The sequence below is a fragment of the Calidris pugnax genome, unplaced genomic scaffold, assembly GCF_001431845.1.
Source record: "Calidris pugnax isolate Ruff unplaced genomic scaffold, ASM143184v1 scaffold116, whole genome shotgun sequence".
Taxonomy (NCBI): Eukaryota; Metazoa; Chordata; class Aves; order Charadriiformes; family Scolopacidae; genus Calidris; species Calidris pugnax.
The window spans coordinates 1,349,913-1,367,839 of NW_015090877.1; the positions used below are offsets into that span (position 1 = coordinate 1,349,913).

Sequence of the window (17,927 nt, forward strand, 5' to 3'; positions counted from 1 at the left end):
CACCCTCCCTGGCTGGGTTGGGGGTTGGAGCTGAGCCCAGCCGGTCGCGCTTTGGGTGGTTTGGTTTTAATCCAAATTAGCCACTTCCCAAGCTGCTGGGCTTCCCGCAGGGCTCCCCAGGACTCCAAGGGCTGTGTCTCATCATCCGTCCTTTGACTGAAGATCAGGCACCTCCTTCACTTTCTAATCCGTTTATAGGTGTCCCTGCTTAGTTTGAGAGATTATCGGGGCTGGGGGCAGGAGCCTCTGCATCTCCTGGAAGACTCCTGGCCGTGGCCAGGGCAGAGGAAGATCACCCGGATCCTCTTCATCACCACTTTGCTGGGACTTAGGGCAATGTTATCCCTGCGGTTGGGGTGAAAGCTGCTCCACGGTGTGACACTGCAGCCCAGAGCTGGGGACAGCTTGTCCTCGTGGTCCCCAAACTCTTCTGGTGCCCGCCAGTGGCCCAAAGCGAGGTGGCAGAGCTGGGGCAGCCGTCTGGCACAGCTGGGGCTGACAGGGGTAGCTACAGGCGGGCGCTGGATTGATTTATTCCTATATTTTTATTCCCAAAGCATCAAAATCAGGCTTGCGAGTGCCCCGAGCCCTGTGTACTCAGCTAACCCCTGCTGTTGTCCCGTCTTGCTGCAGGGGTGTTGCTATTTTTGGTGGTAAATGCTCCTTTTTGCAGCCTTTTCCCAAGGAAGGATGGTTACCGTGGTCTCTTTTATTTGCTGTGGGATGCTCCAGGCCTGGCAGCCTCGCTGGGGGGCACAGCACAGGATCCGGCCAAACATTCCCGATGGGATGGGGGGCTCGGAGAGGAGCACCTGGTGGGATGGGGTCGGGCAGGAGCCCTGTGCCGTGCCCGGGAGCGGAGCCACCGCCGCGCTCTGACCCGCTGACCCGTGGATGGTGCCGGGGCGGGGGCTGCCCCTCTCTATGCAGCGGATTTTCTCTCTCTATTAATCTCCTTGCCTTTTCGGGATGAAAGCCTGATTGCAGTGACATCTGTACAGCTCGGCCAGCCCAGGCAGCCACGCGGGGTGAGGAGGGCTGAGCACTGGACATCGCTGTCCCCCCGCATGGCATCCCTCTTCCCTTGCTCCTCCGATGCCTTATCCCGTCCATCCCGTGCCCTGTACTCGGCACTGGTGAGACCCCACCTCGAGTACTGTGTCCGGTTTTGGGCCCCCTACCACAAGAGGGACATTGAGGTGCTGGAGCGGGTCCAGAGAAGGGCAACGAAGCTGGTGAGGGGTCTGGAGCACAAGTCTTACGAGGAGAGGCTGAGGGAGCTGGGGGTGTTCAGTCTGGGGAAGAGGAGACTGAGGGGAGACCTTATCGCTCTGTACAAGTACCTGAAAGGAGGGTGTAGAGAGACGGGGGTCGGTCTCTTCTTCCAAGTTACAGACGACAGGACAAGGGGCAATGGCTTCAAGTTGCACCAGGGGAAGTTCAGGTTGGATATTAGGAAACATTTCTTTACTGAAAGGGTTATCCAGCATTGGAATGGGCTGCCCAGGGAGATGGTGGAGTCACCATCCCTGGCGGTATTTAAGAAACGTGTAGACATGGTTCTTCAGGGCATGCTCTAGTGCCCAAGATTACTGGTTTGTGGTGGGGTATTGTGTGGGCGGGTGATGGTTTTGGTTTGGTGGTTGTTGTGTGTTTAGGTGGTGGGTGGTGGTTTGTGGGTTTTTTGGTTTTTTTGTTGGTTGGACTCGATGATCTCTGAGGTCCCTTCCAACCACTACGATTCTGAGGTGGCCCTGTTCACCCCGGTGGCGACAGCATCCACATCCCCAGCCCCAGCTTCCCCCGCCAGCCACGGGGCAGAGCAAGAGGTTTCTACCCTTTGCAGATGTGGGGGCTTTGGATCCACTGGGTCCCTGCCCTGGTGCTGGGAGAGCCCACATGCTGTTATACCTTGGGCTTGGAAAGACATTCCTGGGGCCACCAAGGCCGTGAGAAGGCTTTTGCTGAGCTCCTTAAGCCTCGCTGCCTGTCTCCTGGCATATTGAGGGATGGGGGGAGTGACATATCCCGCCAGTGTCACACACTGTTATACCTTGGGCTTGGAAAGACGTTCCTGGGGCCACCATGGCTGTGAGAAGGCTTTTGCTGAGCTCCTTAAGCCTCGCTGCCTGTCTCCTGGCATATTGAGGGATGGGGGGAGTGACATATCCCTAAATCTGAAGCAGCCAGTGGTTGCAGGGGCACCTAATCTGGCACCTCTCGCGCGCTTTCCACTCGCTGGCACTCCCAGCCCTGATATAATCCATGGGGATGCTCGGGAGCTGCTCGCTCCTGCCTGCAGAGCTTGCATAACCCAGCGGTGTGACGTGTGTGTGTGTGTGTGTGTGTGTGTGTGTGCTGGGCTGTGCCGAGCTGGAATCCCCACCAGCCGGGAGAGCACGGCTCCGGGAAAGGCTTGGCCAGCACAGCCATCTCCCGGGGAAGCCGCTCAGCAGTGGGGTCCACCACGGTTTGGGGGGCTGTGGGATGGTCTGAGAGGGGATGTGGGGCAGGGTCTGGGCATGGCAGGGGCTGGGGATGGAGCTTTGGGGGCTGTGACCAATTTGGGGGACAACTGAAGGGGACAGGGATGATCTGAGGGCTGGAGTGGTCCTGGGGAAGTGATGGGGACAGGGATGACCCCAGGGCTGGAGTGGTCCCTGGAGAAGTGATGGAGACAGGGATGACCTGAGGGTTGGAGTGATCTCCAGGGATGTGATGGGGATGACTCCAGGGCTGGAGTGGTCCCTGGAGAAATGATGGGGACAGGGATGACCCCAGGGCTGGAGTGGTCCCTGGGGAAGCAATGGGGATAAGTATGACCCCAGGGCTGGAGTGGTGGGGACAGGGATGATCCCAGGGCTGGAGTGGTCCCTGGAGAAGTGATGGGGACAGGGATGACCCCAAGGCTGGAGTGGTCCCTGGAGAAGCAATGGGGACAGGGATGACCTGAGGGTTGGAGTGGTCTCCAGGGATGTGATGGGGATGACCCCAGGGCTGGAGTGGTCACTGGGGAAGTGATGGGGACAGGGATTACCCCAGGGCTGGAGTGGTCCCTGGAGAAGTGGTGGGGATAAGTATGACCCCAGGACTGGAGTGGTGGGGACAGGGATGACCCCAGGGCTGGAGTGGTCCTCAGGGAAGCAATAGAGCAGGAGTGGGGCTGGAGTGGTCCCTGGGGCAGGAGTGGGGCTGGAAAGAAGCCAGGGCACTCAGGCCCTGGGGTGAGAATGTTGGGTGACAGCAGCCCTGAGGCACGGTGACGGGCAGAAGAGCATTTATAGGGACGATGATTGACTTTGATTGCTGTGATGGCTCTTTCCCTTCTTCCACAGTGTGGCATGCTCGGGTCCTGTCCCAGCATCACCAGTGACACCACCGTCCCCACCAGCCCCAGGCTAAAAACCCCACCAGTGTGAGCAGCGTGGGGTGGGAAGGGAAGAGGGAAAGTCTAGTTGGGACAAAGGGAGATGAAAAAGCTCTTGGTTTCTGGGAGGAACATCAGCTGTTGCGAGAGGTTTCGCTTGAGCTGAGCATTTGATTCAACCTCAGGGACGATGATTGACTTCGATTGCTGCGATGGCCCTTTCCCTTCCTCCACAGTGTGGCATGCTCGGGTCCTGTCCCAGCATCACCAGTGACACCACCGTCCCCACCAGCCCCAGGCTAAAAACCCCACCAGTGTGAGCAGCGTGGGGTGGGAAGGGAAGAGGGAAAGTCTAGTTGGGACAAAGGGAGATGAAAAAGCTCTTGGTTTCTGGGAGGAACATCAGCTGTTGCGAGAGGTTTCGCTTGAGCTGAGCATTTGATTCAACCTAAGCATCAAGGTTTTGCTTCAGTTTGAAGGGGTTTTATTTATTTAACTTGAAAATTAAAGCGAAAGGGAATTTCACGCTGTAAAAACCACTTTCAGCCCCCAGTCGAAATTTGGTTTGTTAATGCTCAGTCAAATTCTTCTCAGCTTCTTCTGAAACCTTTTTCCTTTTTTCAGTTCTTCTCAACAACACTGTGAAACTGGTGTAAATTCATGAAGCGTTTCCGCATTTGCATTTTTCACCCCCAAAAATCCCAGCTGCAAAATGTCGCTTAGTTCTGGCACCGCTTGGCGACTGCGAGCGCAACTGGGAGTGATGGGAGGGTGCTCCTGGGCAAACCCAGGGGCTGGGTTTTCAGTTTTTTTAAGGGAAAACGAACTCTGCAGCATCCTGGGAACGTAACGTTTTCCTTTCCCCTCTGACACTGCGATTGCTCGGTTTCTGAGGAGCCCGTCACATCCCAAAGGATGGGCTGGCTCTGCCTTGGCACCACTGTGTGCACGGCTCTTCCTTGCTGGCTGTCACCTCCCAGGAGGGACTGGTGACTGCAGCAAGGGCTGGTGGCACCTCCCACATCTCCTGCTGTGCCCCAGCTCTCTCAGCTGGAATTCGGGGCTTGGTGGTACCCCATAAGGAGCTCAGTGGGGCCCCACAGGCTGGACTGGGGCAGATCTAGCTCTTCCCTTCGGATGATGCCAGGTCCTGAGGCGGTGGCCGAGGCTGGCTTGGGGCCAGGGGACCCTCCTGGCCGGCTGTGGATTTTGGTGAGTTTTAGCCTGATGGGATGCTCCAAGGTGGGTGCTCTGCTGGGTTGCGTCAAGGGGACAGTGGGGATGGGAGCATGCTGGTGGCCTTGACTGGGATGCTTTAAATGTCATTGAGCGCCTCTAGAGCTGTAGAGCAGTTTCTTGCCTTGTTGGACTTCAAAATGGATAAATATTGGGATAGTATGTTCTCCCTTCTCCAGAAAATGTAGGGAAGCAGGAATAGATCATCTCCAGGGCTACAAAGATGATGAGGGGCCTGGAGCATCTCCCTTACAAGGAGAGGCTGAGGGACTTGGGTCTTTTTAGTCTGGAGAAGAGAAGGCTGAGGGGGGATCTGATCAATGCTTATAAATACTTAAAGGATGGGTGTCAGGATGGGGCTGGTCTTTTTTCAGTGGTGCCCAGGGACAGGACAAGAGGAAATGGGCACAAACTTGAATATAAAGAAGTTCCACCTGAAGCATGAGGAGGAACTTCTTTCCTGTGAGGGTGGCAGAGCCCTGGAAGAGACTACCCAGAGAGGTGGTGGAGTCTCCATCTCTGGAGACATTCAAACCCACCTGGACACTGGACACTTTCCTGTCCAACCTGCTCTGGGTGGACCTGCTTTGGCAGGGGGTGGGACTGGATGATCTCCAGAGGTCCCTTCCAACCCCTTGTGATTCTGTGATGTCTCCCAGCCTGGCTGTGCTTCTCCACTGGTTTCTCAGTGTTCCCCTTGGTGTCTCCATCTCTCCCTGGTTGGGTTTGGATGGGAAATGCTCTGTGCTGGAGATCCCAGCCAGTGGGACTGGGACACTGGCTCCGGCTCCGTCCCGCTCTCCCTGCTCAACGCCGTGCCCTGATTCCTGCAGGAGTTTGCCACGCTGACGCGGGAGCTCAGTGCCTGCCGGGAGCAGCTCCTGGAGAGGGAGGAGGAGATCTCGGAGCTGAAAGCCGAGCGCAATAACACCCGGGTAAGCACAGAAAACCTGTTTCCTGGCTTTCCGTCCCCGGAAACGTGGGACACCACGGGCTGCTGGGCCGGTATCGGCATCGCCAGCCCCTGGGGCGGTGACAGCCTCCTGCTTGCCCTCTTGCAGCTCTTGCTGGAGCACCTGGAGTGCCTCGTGTCGAGGCATGAGCGGTCCCTGAGGATGACCGTAGTCAAGCGTCAGGCCCAGTCACCGTCTGGGGTTTCCAGTGAGGTCGAGGTGCTCAAGGCGCTCAAGTCCCTCTTTGAGCATCACAAGGCGCTAGATGAAAAGGTGAGACAGGCTGCTGGGACCTCTCTCCTGGCTCGCTCCCATGAGCATCCCCTGCTCAGAGCTGACCTTCTCCCAACCCTCCTCCTCCCTCCCGCTGGGTGCCATTTGTTGTTGTTAAGCTGGGTGGTGACACGGGGTCCCTCACGAGGAAGTTCTTGGGTATCCAAAAGCTCTTCCTGGCTTTCTGTCCCCAGAAACGTGGGACACTGCGGGCTGCTGGGCCGATATCGGCATCGCCAGCCCCTGGGGCGGTGACAGCCTCCTGCTTGCCCTCTTGCAGCTCTTGCTGGAGCACCTGGAGTGCCTCGTGTCGAGGCATGAGCGGTCCCTGAGGATGACCGTAGTCAAGCGTCAGGCCCAGTCACCGTCTGGGGTTTCCAGTGAGGTCGAGGTGCTCAAGGCGCTCAAGTCCCTCTTTGAGCATCACAAGGCGCTAGATGAAAAGGTGAGACAGGCTGCTGGGACCTCTCTCCTGGCTCGCTCCCATGAGCATCCCCTGCTCAGAGCTGACCTTCTCCCAACCCTCCTCCTCCCTCCCGCTGGGTGCCATTTGTTGTTGTTAAGCTGGGTGGTGACACGGGGTCCCTCACGAGGAAGTTCTTGGGTATCCAAAAGCTGCAGCACCCTTATTTTAGGAGCCAGTGGGGCTGCTGAGTGGATGCTGTGGGTTTGAGGCTGTCAGGGATGGGGTTGTTGCTTCCCCGGGTCACTTGTGGTGGTGGCCAGTGCTGGCATTTGGTACCCTGGTTCAGTCTTTGCAGTACAGCTCATATTGTTCCTCCTGATTAATTTACCTCAAGCAGCTCCTTGCCCTGCTAAAAGACATCTTCAGGCTTTCCTGGCTATGGGTGTCCTGCAAGAATGAGTTTGGTGTGGGCTGTTTCCCTCCAACGTGCTTTTGGTCTCCCAAGAACGGGCTGGAGCATCCCTGAGCCTGTGCCCTGGACGTGAATCCAGCTGAGCCTGGCCAGACAGCAGGGGCTGGGAGCTTGCCTAGATCCTGGGCACCCTCATCACAGATAAATAATGGCTTTTCCTTATTATCTTACGTGACTGCAGGTCAGGGAACGCTTGCGAGCAGCTTTGGAGCGAGTGGCAACCTTGGAGGAGCAGCTGGTGGATGCCCATCGGCAGGTAAGGGGACATTTGGCAGCCTGCCCTGGGCCCTCGCTGGGCTGGGGCTGCTCCCTGCTACATTTATGAATTCATGTTGAATTTGCTGAAATACCACCCTCAGATCGGAGAAGTGGCATTTGGGCATTTTTAATGTAAGGCTTTTATTCTAAAATTGCTACTTCCGTGAAGCCTTGCCTGTATTTGAGGAAACCTTGTAAATATTCTGAAAACTTGTCTCTTGGGGAAGGTTTCCTCTCTTGTTTCGCTGTTTGGTGTTCGTGTCACTGACAAAACCAACCTGAACTTGAATCATTTAAGGGGGCTGGGAGTGACTTTGCTTGTTGGCTTTTCTCCTGCCTCAGCAGAGACCCAAACCCTGCTGCTCCAAGCACCCCGACTTGCATCCCCCATTTCACTGAATTTCACTGAATTTCACTGAATTTCACTGAACTTTTAGAGTTGGAAGGGACCATAGAGATCATCTAGTCCAACTCCCCTGCTAAAGCAGGATTGCCTAGAGCTTGTCAGAGCATGTTACTCAGGAGCATCCAGGCGGGTCTTGAAGATCTCCAGAGAAGGGGACTCCACACCCTCCCTGGGCAGCCTCTGCCAGGGCTCTGCCACCCTCACTGGAAAGAAGTTCTTCCTCATATTTGAGTGGAACCTCTTCTGTTCCAGCTTGTGCCCGTTGCCCCTCATCCTGTCACTGGGAACCACTGAAAAGAGTCTGGCTCCCTCCTCCCTCAACCCTCCCTTGAGATACTTGTCAGCATTAATAAGGTCTCCCCTCAGCCTTCTCTTCTCCAGACTAAAGAGTCCCAGCTCTCTCAGTCTTTCTTCATAAGGGAGATGCTCCAATCCTTGAATCATCTTTGTTGCCCTTAGCTGGACTCTCCCCAGCAGTTCCCTGTCTCTCTTGAACTGGGGAGCCCAGAACTGGAGGCAGGATTCCAGTTGTGGCCTCCCCAGTGCAGAGTAGAGGGGGAGAATGACTTCCCTTGACCTGCTGGCCACACTCTTCCCTATGCAGCCCAGAAATTTTCTTCCCATTTCCTTCCTTGCGTGGGCTCTGGCGTGGGGACTTCTCTGTCCCCAACATTTACCTGTTCATCTTGGGGAGGGTGAACCACACTGTCCTTGCTGGAGTTTGTGCCCAGCCACGGCTGCCAAAAGGAAAAAGCCATCCTCGTAGCCTCTGCCTGGCCAAATTTTGCTCCTCTCCCCAGTTCTCAGGATGTATCTCATGGTGTATCCCTGCATCCAGTGCCTGCCCTTCGGTCACCTCTTGGGGACCGTTCCCCGTCCTCCCCCGGCAGAGCAGGCTGCAATGACAGGGTTTACTACCCAAGATATCACTTTACTGCCAGGGCTCCGGCTGCTTGTGTGCCTGTAGCAAGCACTGCTGTGTCCATGCAAGATGGGGCTTCATCCTGCACCAGTGCTGAGCCTTCAGAGCGTCTCTGCCTTCCCCTCTCTTCACCCTCTCCCTCGTGTCCGTCCATGTTCCCCATCCCCTGCTGTAGGCACTAGCTGGATGTGATGGTGGAGGAAGCCAGCGGGAAGCCGGTTGCAGACCTGGGAGCACCAGGGCTGGTCTCACCCGTGGCCAGCCCAGCTGGTCTCATCTGCTTTCCCTCATTAATTAAGCCCTGGTGTCGTGCAGGTGGCGGCTCTGCAGCAAGGCACCGCGCGGGAGGCCCCGGCGGGTGAGCGGGATGAGAGGGAGCCCAAGGAGCCAGCACAGAAGCTTCCCTGGAAGGTGAGAAACCCCTGAAACCCCAGAAACCCCTGCTCTGACCACGCTCACCGAGGCCATCAGTTCTCCAACCCCCTTGTCACCACCTCCAGGATGCTGAAAACCTTTTCCCCCCCTCTCCCCTGGGTCCAACCCCCTGGGAAATGCCGTTCCTGGTGGACACGGGCCGTTTCTGAGTGGAGGGGAATTTGTGCTCCTGCTCGGATGCTCCCAGGGGCTCTGCTTCCCAGAGATGCTCTGGGAAGCCCTCACCCATCCCTATTCCATCGTGCCTGTGGGAAGCTAGTGGAGACTGATGGCAGGGGGTCCCAGAGCCCCACGGCCCCACTCCCCACCGCCTCACTGGGTCCCTGCAGGGCCACGTTCCCCCCCTTGCCTGGCTGCTGGCAATGCCAGCCCCTGCTCTGGGGCAGCCCAGCAGCCTCCTCCCTCTCTGCTGCCTTCCAGCGACTCTCCAACGGCTCCGTCCACCCGGACGATGAGGCAGGGCGGGTGGTGGAGCTGCAGGAGCTCCTGGAGAAGCAGAATTTCGAAGTGGTCCAAGCCAAGGAGCGCATCTCCGCCTTGGCTGCCAGCGTCGCTGAGCTGGAGGAGGATCTGGGCACCGCCAGGAAGGACCTGATCAAATCGGAGGAGATGAGCAGCAAGTACCAGAGGGACCTCCGAGAGGTAGGTTAGACACTGCCCCCTCGCACGGCCAGGCCTGCAGCAGTTGTAGAGACAGTCACAGCAGCTTCTGGGCTGGGAAGGGATTGTAGCCCCTGTTGTGTGCAGGGTGGAGGCCAGTGTTCCCCAAAAGAGACCACTGGCTTTGGGAGAGGAACCCAAAGTCCATCAGCAGGATGTCCCTGAGGTTATACTCAGAGACTGAGATGCCCAGGGCAGTGAGCTGGGTCCCTGCTAGAAGGTTTTCCTGTGATTGGGCAGGGCCATGTTCCCCCCATTGCCTGGCTGCTGGCAATGCCAGCCCCTGCTTTGGGGCAGCCCAGCAGCCTCCTCCCTCTCTGCTGCCTTCCAGCGACTCTCCAACGGCTCTGTCCACCCGGATGATGAGGCAGGGCGGGTGGTGGAGCTGCAGGAGCTCCTGGAGAAGCAGAATTTCGAAGTGGTCCAAGCCAAGGAGCGCATCTCCGCCTTGGCTGCCAGCGTCGCCGAGCTGGAGGAGGATCTGGGCACCGCCAGGAAGGACCTGATCAAATCGGAGGAGATGAGCAGCAAGTACCAGAGGGACCTCCGAGAGGTAGGTTAGACACTGCCCCCTCGCACGGCCAGGCCTGCAGCAGTTGTAGAGACAGTCACAGCAGCTTCTGGGCTGGGAAGGGATTGTAGCCCCTGTTGTGTGCAGGGTGGAGGCCAGTGTTCCCCAAAAGAGACCACTGGCTTTGGGAGAGGAACCCAAAGTCCATCAGCAGGATGTCCCTGAGGTTATACTCAGACACTGAGATGCCCAGGGCAGTGAGCTGGGTCCCTGCTAGAAGGTTTTCCTGTGATTGCCTGACTCCATTTATTCCTCTCCTGCTCTGCTGTCCCTCATTCCTGAGCGGAGCAGGGTTCTCATTGCATGCTTGGGCTTGGGTGGTGTCCCAGGCCTTCAGGAGCTGGGTGGCCCAGTTATTCCCAAATCAGTGGTGGATTTAGGATGTGACACAGATTAGGACGTGACAGTCCCATCTCTTCCCCAGGCCCTGGCTCAGAAAGAGGACATGGAGGAGAGGATCACCACGCTGGAGAAACGCTACCTGGCAGCTCAGCGAGAAGCCACCTCCATCCATGACCTCAATGACAAGCTGGAAAGCGAGTTGGCCAACAAGGAGTCCCTGCACCGCCAGGTACCAAAGCTTGGACCCACAGACTCCCTCCCTACCACCCTGGGGACCTGGGAGGGAGAAGCAGGGGATGGGGACAGGACATGCAGGTAAGTCTGGGTGCTGGGCACCCATCCTGCCCTGTCCCACAGTGCGAGGAGAAAGCCCGGCACCTGCAGGAGCTGCTGGAGCTGGCGGAGCAGAAGCTGCAGCAGACGATGCGGAAGGCGGAGACGCTGCCCGAGGTGGAAGCGGAGCTGGCCCAGCGCATCGCCGCACTCACCAAGGCAAGTGTGAGGGACACCTGGGGACAGCAGGGACAGGAGAGAGCACAGGAACCTCTGCTACGAGGACAGGCTGAGGGAGCTGGGGCTGTTCAGCCTGGAGAAGAGGAGGCTTCGGGGAGACCTAATAGCGGCCTTCCAGTACCTGAGGGGGCTACAGGAAGGCTGGGGAGAGCCTGTTTACAAAGGCCTGCAGTGACAGGACGAGGGGCAATGGCTTCAAGCTGGAGGGGAACAGCTTTAGACTGGAGATGAGGAGAGGGTTCTTCACTGTGAGGGTGGTGGAGCACTGGAACAGGTTTCCCAGGGAGGTGGTTGAGGCCCCTTCCCTGGAGATATTCAAGGTGAGGCTTGAGGAGGCCCTGGGCAACCTGGTCTAGTTGGGGGTGTCCCTGCTGACTGCGGGGGGGTGGGACTAGATGGCCTTCGGAGGTCCCTTCTGGCCTGGGCAATTCTATGATTCTATGAACCAGAGGAAGAGGCAGACCCAGGTGCCCCCCCTGTAGCAATGAAGTCCCTGGCAAGCCCAAGGCACCCTGCTCTCATTCCCAGCCTCTGAGCTTTGCTGTCCTCTGCCTCCCCCGTGGCTGCAGGGGCAAGCGTGGTTTTTAAAGCTCCTGACATGTTCCACACACGTAGGGTTTGCTGCCTTCCCTAAGCTTCTTTCTCCAAGGCGGGGATCACCCCGTTGATCTGAGTGGCCTTCAGCTTGTGCTGGGAGCACTCTGGGATGAGGAGGAAGAGGAAGGACCCAGGCTGGGTTCCAGGTGTGGAATTGGCCAGCCCTGCCCTTCCCAGGCACTGGAAGGGGTGCCAAGTCCCTCTCAGAGCCCCTCCATCTCCCATCATCTTGGTAGTGGGGCTGCTCTGGGCTCAGAGCACACAGTGGCAGGGGTGAGGGCAGCGGGAGAGAGTGCAACATCCCAGGAAAGGATGCTGGGGTGGAGGGAGGAGGAGTGCTGGAGGACACACGTGGTGTTGGGGAGCATCATCCGAGAGGGCTGCTCTGCTTTTCCCAGGCAGAAGAGAGGCATGGGAGCATCGAGGAGCACCTCCGGCAGCTGGAGAGCCAGCTCGAGGAGAAGAACCAGGAGCTGGCCAGGGTAAGTTCTGCTCAGCCTGGACCTGGGAGTCCTTGTGGGTCCTGATCCGGCCTTGACTCCTCTTTGCCATGGTGGCTATGAACCTGGGCACACCATGAATGGTGGGATCACTGGTGTCTCTGAGGCAGGATGGAGAGAGGGACTTGGTTAATCCTTTCCATCCAGGATCTCTTCATCTAGAGTCACCCAGGAGCTCATGCCACTCTCTGCTGTGATTTCCCCCTCTCCCAGCATCACCTCCTGGAGCAAACTGGGACCCCAAATGCAGGACAGAGGAGGAAGCTCCAGCTGCTCTTCCCTCCAGCCTGGATCAGCAGCAGGGGGGGACTGATGGGCACTGAGGGGAAAGGGTCCTGCCCCTCAAAAAAACAGGGATGCGGCCATTGTGTCACGGGACACACAGTCCTTGCTGTGCTCCTTAGCCAGTGGCTGGGGTGTCCACCCAGGAGGTTGTGATGCCCATTTCTTGGGTGGCCCAGGTGGCATTACAGTGTGTGCCCCTGGGGAAGCCCTGGTTGTTTTGGCCTGGGGCCGACATTTGGAGACACCTTTGCAAATCCAGAGTATCAGCACCCTTTGGGGTCTGGAATGTGTCCCCAGCGTGTCTGTCCCTGGCAGATGCACGGGTGAACCTTTCTTGAGGGTCAGGCAGGCAGGAGCTCTCTAGATCCTGTCCTCTCTCCAGTTCATCCCTGACAGGGAAATGGCAGGGACCAGCAGAACCCGACCAGAGAGTCCAATCTATGCTGGGAGGGGGGGATTTGTCCCCAGAAGCTGGGCCTGGTGGATCAGCTCTGACACGGGATGGCAGGAGGGTGCTGAGCCCCTCGTGGCAGGAGGAACAGATCCACTGGGTCTCACGTGGATGGTCACTGTTGGTCACTGCAGGCCCGCCAGCGGGAGAAGATGAACGAGGAGCATCCCAAGCGGCTCTCGGACACCGTGGACCGTCTGCTGAGCGAGTCCAATGAGCGGCTGCAGCTGCACCTCAAGGAGAGGATGGCGGCCCTGGAGGAGAAGGTAGTGGCTGGGGGACAGGGGGTCCTCTGGGGGGCTGGTGGGGGGGTTGAGGGGTCAGCAGCCCCTCCGGCACAGAGCCTCAGCCAGCCACAGCGCAGGAGTTTGGAAGTAGCTGTGCAGGCAGCCCCTCCGGCACGGAGCCTCGGCCAGCCACAGCGCAGGAGTTTGGAAGTAGCTGTGCAGGGATGGAGAAATGACCACATGCAGGACACCAGCCTGGGCTGGTGGGAGCGCAGGGAAGCGTGCTCTGCCTCACACCCCTGTCTCCAGCCAGCCCTCGCCTGGTGGGACCCGCTCCCCACCACCTTCCATCCCCCACAGCAGCAGGATTTCTCCTGCTCCGTTTCCCTCCCTTCCCTGTGTCTCTCCTGGCACAGCCTCAACTGCAGCCTGTGTCCAGCTGTCCGAGTGAAACCCTACTGCATTTTGTAGGAGAAAATGCAGTGTTCATCCTCTCCCCCCTGCCCACCCCCTCCATGTGCTGCCTTGAAACCTTCCTGTCCCCCAAACTGGGACGGATCTGCCTTCTCCAAGCCAGGGCAGAGTCCACCAGCAGCCTCCCAGCTCCCACCCTGCTCTTCCTGGGGAACCGGGCTTCCCTGTGAGGAGCCAGCTGGAGCTGCTGCTGCCCCAGCCTGAACCTCATGAGCAGAGATCCACCTCGCAATGCCACCGGGAGCTCAGCCCTTCGTAATTCACCTCTCTTTGGGTTCCTGCAGGGACCAGGCTCCCCTCAGCAAGTCAGAGCACAGAGGGGCTGCATCCCCTGGCTGATGCCTCCAGGACTGGGTCTGTCTCCCCCACTGCTCCTGTCCCCAAGCAGACCTGGCTGTCCCAGTGTGCCCAGTCACTCAGCAGAGGGGTGTGAGTGGCTCTGGGTACAGAGCAGGACCCCCCTCATGGGGCTGAGTCCAAATACTCACCCCAGTAAGACCAAGGACCAGAGTGGTGGCACCTTCTGAACAGGCATTGTCTGCTCCCCAGCCTGCTGCCAGCAATGGCTCACCCAGAGAGTTTCTCCAGGTCTTCCGTGGGCAAAAATGATCCTGTTTGGCTGCCAGCACCTCCCAAAAAAGAGCACTAGGTTAAGCAGTTGCAAACACATCTTCTTTTGCCCCTGCCTATTCCCTAGCTTAGATGTAGGGCGCATTTTTGCCCTTCATCCAGCTGCTGGAGGAGCTGATCTCCTCTCAGACGCGTTTCCTAATCCTCACGCCCTGCCCATCAGCTCTCTAATCGCCGCTCGCCCTCCGGGGCTGTGCCCTGGCCCTGGTGCGGGGCAGGAGCTGAGCTGCAGTGTCCCTGCTTGAGGAGCAGGAGGTCTGCAGAGACCGGTTCACAGGCAGGTAGGTGAGGAATAGGTCAGGGACCCGTTGCCATCCCTCCTGCCAGTCCATCACACCATCCATGCAGTGATTCCACGCTGGCCATTCCCGGGAGACCGCGCGGCCGTTTCCTAAACGGTCTCTCTTTTTCTTTCCTGTTTTTGTTCTCTTTTCTTTTGTTTCGGTTTTTTTTTTTTTTTTCTTGTTTTTTTTTGGCCATCCCTCCTGCCAGTCCATCACACCATCCATGCAGTGATTCCACGCTGGCCATTCCCGGGAGACCGCGCGGCCGTTTCCTAAACGGTCTCTCTTTTTCTTTCCTGTTTTTGTTCTCTTTTCTTTTGTTTCCTTTTTTTTTTTTTTTTTTCTTGGTTTTGTTTTTTTTTCTTTTTCCCAAAGAACACATTGTTACAAGAGCTGGAAAATACCCAAAAGCAGATAGAGGAACACCAGCACGACAAGGTAAATGCCGCTGCAGGGAGCCTGCCCTAGTGACTGCGCTTCCTCACTCCCCGTCCCCGGCTAGGGGCACTCACGCCTCCTAAAATACCCTAGTTTTGGAGGAGCTGGGATCCCAAAGTGCCCAGCAGCAGGAGGCCACAAACTAACCCACGCAGTGGCTGGATGGAAGCTGCCACCCACCTCCCCGGAGACCCCCGGTTCGGTTCCCCAACAGCCACGTTCAGTCCCGTCTCCATATTTCTCTCACGTTCATCCCTCCCCGACCCCCCGCCGAGGACAGCAGCGAGGACGGGGTGGCTTCTAGAGGAGGGTCCACCCCAGCGCTCCCTGGAGCAGCCACGGCCCCTTCACCCCCCCCGAGGCTTTCTCTCCCCCCTCACTCCAACTGAGGGGAGGACCTGCTCTGGTGCCCAGCTTGCAGGAGGCCCCATAGGTCTTCACACCCCCCTGCTCTCAGATAAAGCATCAAAGTAGGGTCTGCAACACCTTGGTCTGTGCTGGAAAGCTGGAGGGTCGCAGCTCTTTGAAGCGACGGGCACTTTTGGGATGTGTCCCGTGTCTCGTGCATGGTTGGGGGAGGCTGGGGGGGCTGCTTTCCCCCTTGCCCAAGGCCTTGCTCTCCCACAGCAAGGATGTGTGTGTGGGCACTGCTTCTGTGTCCCAGCCATGGCTGCTTGGCTGCAGGCAGAGGTGAAGCTGGGAGCCCTGCATGGTGCTGCCTGCATGTTGCCCACCCTGGATCTGCCCCTTTGCCCACGGGACCGGATCCTGCTGTGCCTGGAGAATCCCATCCCCGTGTCCTCCCCACCTCCCCAGCCTCCCCCCTCACATCTCCCGCAGGGCACCACGGCCACACAGAGCAGGCACAGGCTGCTGGGGAGGAGGGGGCTGGCAGCAGGAGGGACGGGGCCAGCATCAAATTTGGCTACAGGGTCCCTCACTGCTGGCCCTTTGCGTACGTGCAGCCTGGAGCAAAATCAGAGCATCCCAGTGGGACCGGTTTTCCTTCAGCCTGTTTTCACTCTTTCGGTGAAAAATTCTTTCCTAATGTTCAATCTAAACCTACCCTGTTGGAGCTTGAAGCCATTAAATCAGAGCATCCCAGTGGGACCGGTTTTCCTTCCTCTCTCAAACCAGCATCACTTCGGGCACGCGTGTGTCTGTCTGTCTGTCTGGCCGTGTGTCTGTCTGTCTGTCTGGCCTGTGGTTTCCTCCTCCCCTCGCGGCATCGCCCCGGCATCGTCATTCTCAGAGCATCCCTGTGGGACCGGTTTTCCTTCCTCTCTCAAACCAGCATCACTTCGGGCACGCGTGTGTCTGTCTGTCTGTCTGGCCGTGTGTCTGTCTGTCTGTCTGGCCTGTGGTTTCCTCCTCCCCTCGCGGCATCGCCCCGGCATCGTCATTCTCTGTCGCCTGCATGAGCTGTTTCTTTACCGATGGGTCAAAGGTGCTTTAAACCTGGGATGAGGGGCTTTTAAAGGGAATATAAATCTGGAAATAGCTGAGGATGTGGATTATCCCGAACCCGCCTGCTCTTCAGAGCAAAACCAACCCCTGCCTGTCCCTTGTCTCACCCCGAACAGCGACGGTTGTCCGATGAGATCGACAAACTGAGGCTGGAGGTCGATCAGCTCAAGACCAGAAGTGGCCAGCATCACTTCGGGCACGCGTGTGTCTGTCTGTCTGTCTGGCCGTGTGTCTGTCTGTCTGTCTGGCCTGTGGTTTCCATCTCCCCTCGCAGCATCGCCCCGGCATCGTCATTCTCTGTCGCCTGCATGAGCTGTTTCTTTACCGATGGGTCAAAGGTGCTTTAAACCTGGGATGAGGGGCTTTTAAAGGGAATATAAATCTGGAAATAGCTGAGGATGTGGATTATCCCGAACCCGCCTGCTCTTCAGAGCAAAACCAACCCCTGCCTGTCCCTTGTCTCACCCCGAACAGCGACGGTTGTCCGATGAGATCGACAAACTGAGGCTGGAGGTCGATCAGCTCAAGACCAGAAGTGGGACGTTCGTGGAGAGCGTGCACGCAAGGTAAGGGCTGCCCTGCTTCCATCCTGCACCCACGGCTGGTGGGGCGTGTTGCTTTTAGGACCCCAAAATGCTGTTGGCATCAGGCATTTCTGGTTTCACCAAGCCTCAGGGAGGGCTGCAGGGCGGTTCATTGCAGCAGGGTCAGCTCCAGGTGTGCTGTCCCCACCATGGATTTGTCCTGGAGTGGGACACAAGACTGTTGAGGATAGTCCATCCCAACTGAATGGCCCAAAATTCATTTTTCTAAGGGCAAAAAAACCATTGGGCATCATTTATTTTTCTGCACAAAGGGCTTAGGGCTCAATTTTATGTGAAAGCTGGATGTTCACCAAATGCTTTGCCCCGTGCGGTGTGCTGGGGATGGTCTGCTGGAGAAGGAGGAATCTCTTTTCAGCTGTTGCAGGCAAAGGAGAATGAACCCCCCCCATTTTTTTCCCCTCCTTTCTACAATGATCCTCCCACACCCTTTGGTTTAAAGTCAGCTGGGAGATGGGGAGGTCCCAGCCCAGAGCACCGGGAGGAGAGATGAGTCCATCGGGTCTCAGCCCAGGCACTGACCGGGGGTACCCAGCAGCGCTGCAAGAAACAGGGAGGTGGGGGTAGAAAAGGAGGGTTCCAGCAGGAGATGCACCCCAGTACCTTGTGCGGCCACCTGGGATACCACGTCCTCTCTGAGCACTTTCGAGGTGGGTTAGAGGCAGCAAGGAATCAATGAGAGAGACCACGGGTGGGGAACATCCTCCTCCCAGGAAGGCTGGAAAAGGTGGAAGGAGGCAGTGTAACCTGCTTTGAATGTGCCAGCAGCTGTGGCAGAGAGGAGAAGGCCTGGAGGCCCCATATCTGTCGTGGAGAGAAAAAGGGGGGGAGGGAGGAAGAACTTGTGAGGATGACAGATAGCTGAGTGCCAGAGGAGTGTCTGGAGCATGTGTGGGACCTCTTTGTATGGGTCTGTAAGAACAAGATGGAGAGGTTTTTTATTTTTTTTTTTATTTCTTGGAGGAAAAATCAGCAGAAAGCTTGAGTTACAGGGGCCAGAATAATCCCCCAGCTGAAATGTCAGCTTTTGTCTAAGGTGCCTTTATCTGTTTTTAGCTCAGGAGCAGCTTGTCAGCGGCTCCGCAGCTTAAATCCCCTTGAAACTTGGGCTCTGCCTTCGTCTGCAAACACCAGGCTGACGCCAAGCCAAGCTGCTCA

General features: G+C 57.6%; 1 protein-coding gene across 1 annotated transcript in view; it reads left to right on the top strand.

Annotated features, from left to right (window-relative positions):
- The window catches only part of PPFIA4 (protein tyrosine phosphatase, receptor type, f polypeptide (PTPRF), interacting protein (liprin), alpha 4), a 98,406-nt gene that overhangs the window by 40,907 nt on the left and 39,572 nt on the right, over positions 1–17,927 (top strand). Inside the window, exons 3-13 of the mRNA XM_014946342.1 lie at positions 5,437–5,538; positions 5,665–5,829; positions 6,889–6,963; positions 8,609–8,704; positions 9,149–9,370; positions 10,384–10,530; positions 10,659–10,793; positions 11,810–11,893; positions 12,782–12,913; positions 14,638–14,700; positions 16,642–16,733. Coding sequence (XP_014801828.1) covers positions 5,437–5,538; positions 5,665–5,829; positions 6,889–6,963; positions 8,609–8,704; positions 9,149–9,370; positions 10,384–10,530; positions 10,659–10,793; positions 11,810–11,893; positions 12,782–12,913; positions 14,638–14,700; positions 16,642–16,733 — 1,313 coding nt within the window. The remainder of the gene's footprint in view (positions 1–5,436; positions 5,539–5,664; positions 5,830–6,888; positions 6,964–8,608; positions 8,705–9,148; positions 9,371–10,383; positions 10,531–10,658; positions 10,794–11,809; positions 11,894–12,781; positions 12,914–14,637; positions 14,701–16,641; positions 16,734–17,927) is intronic.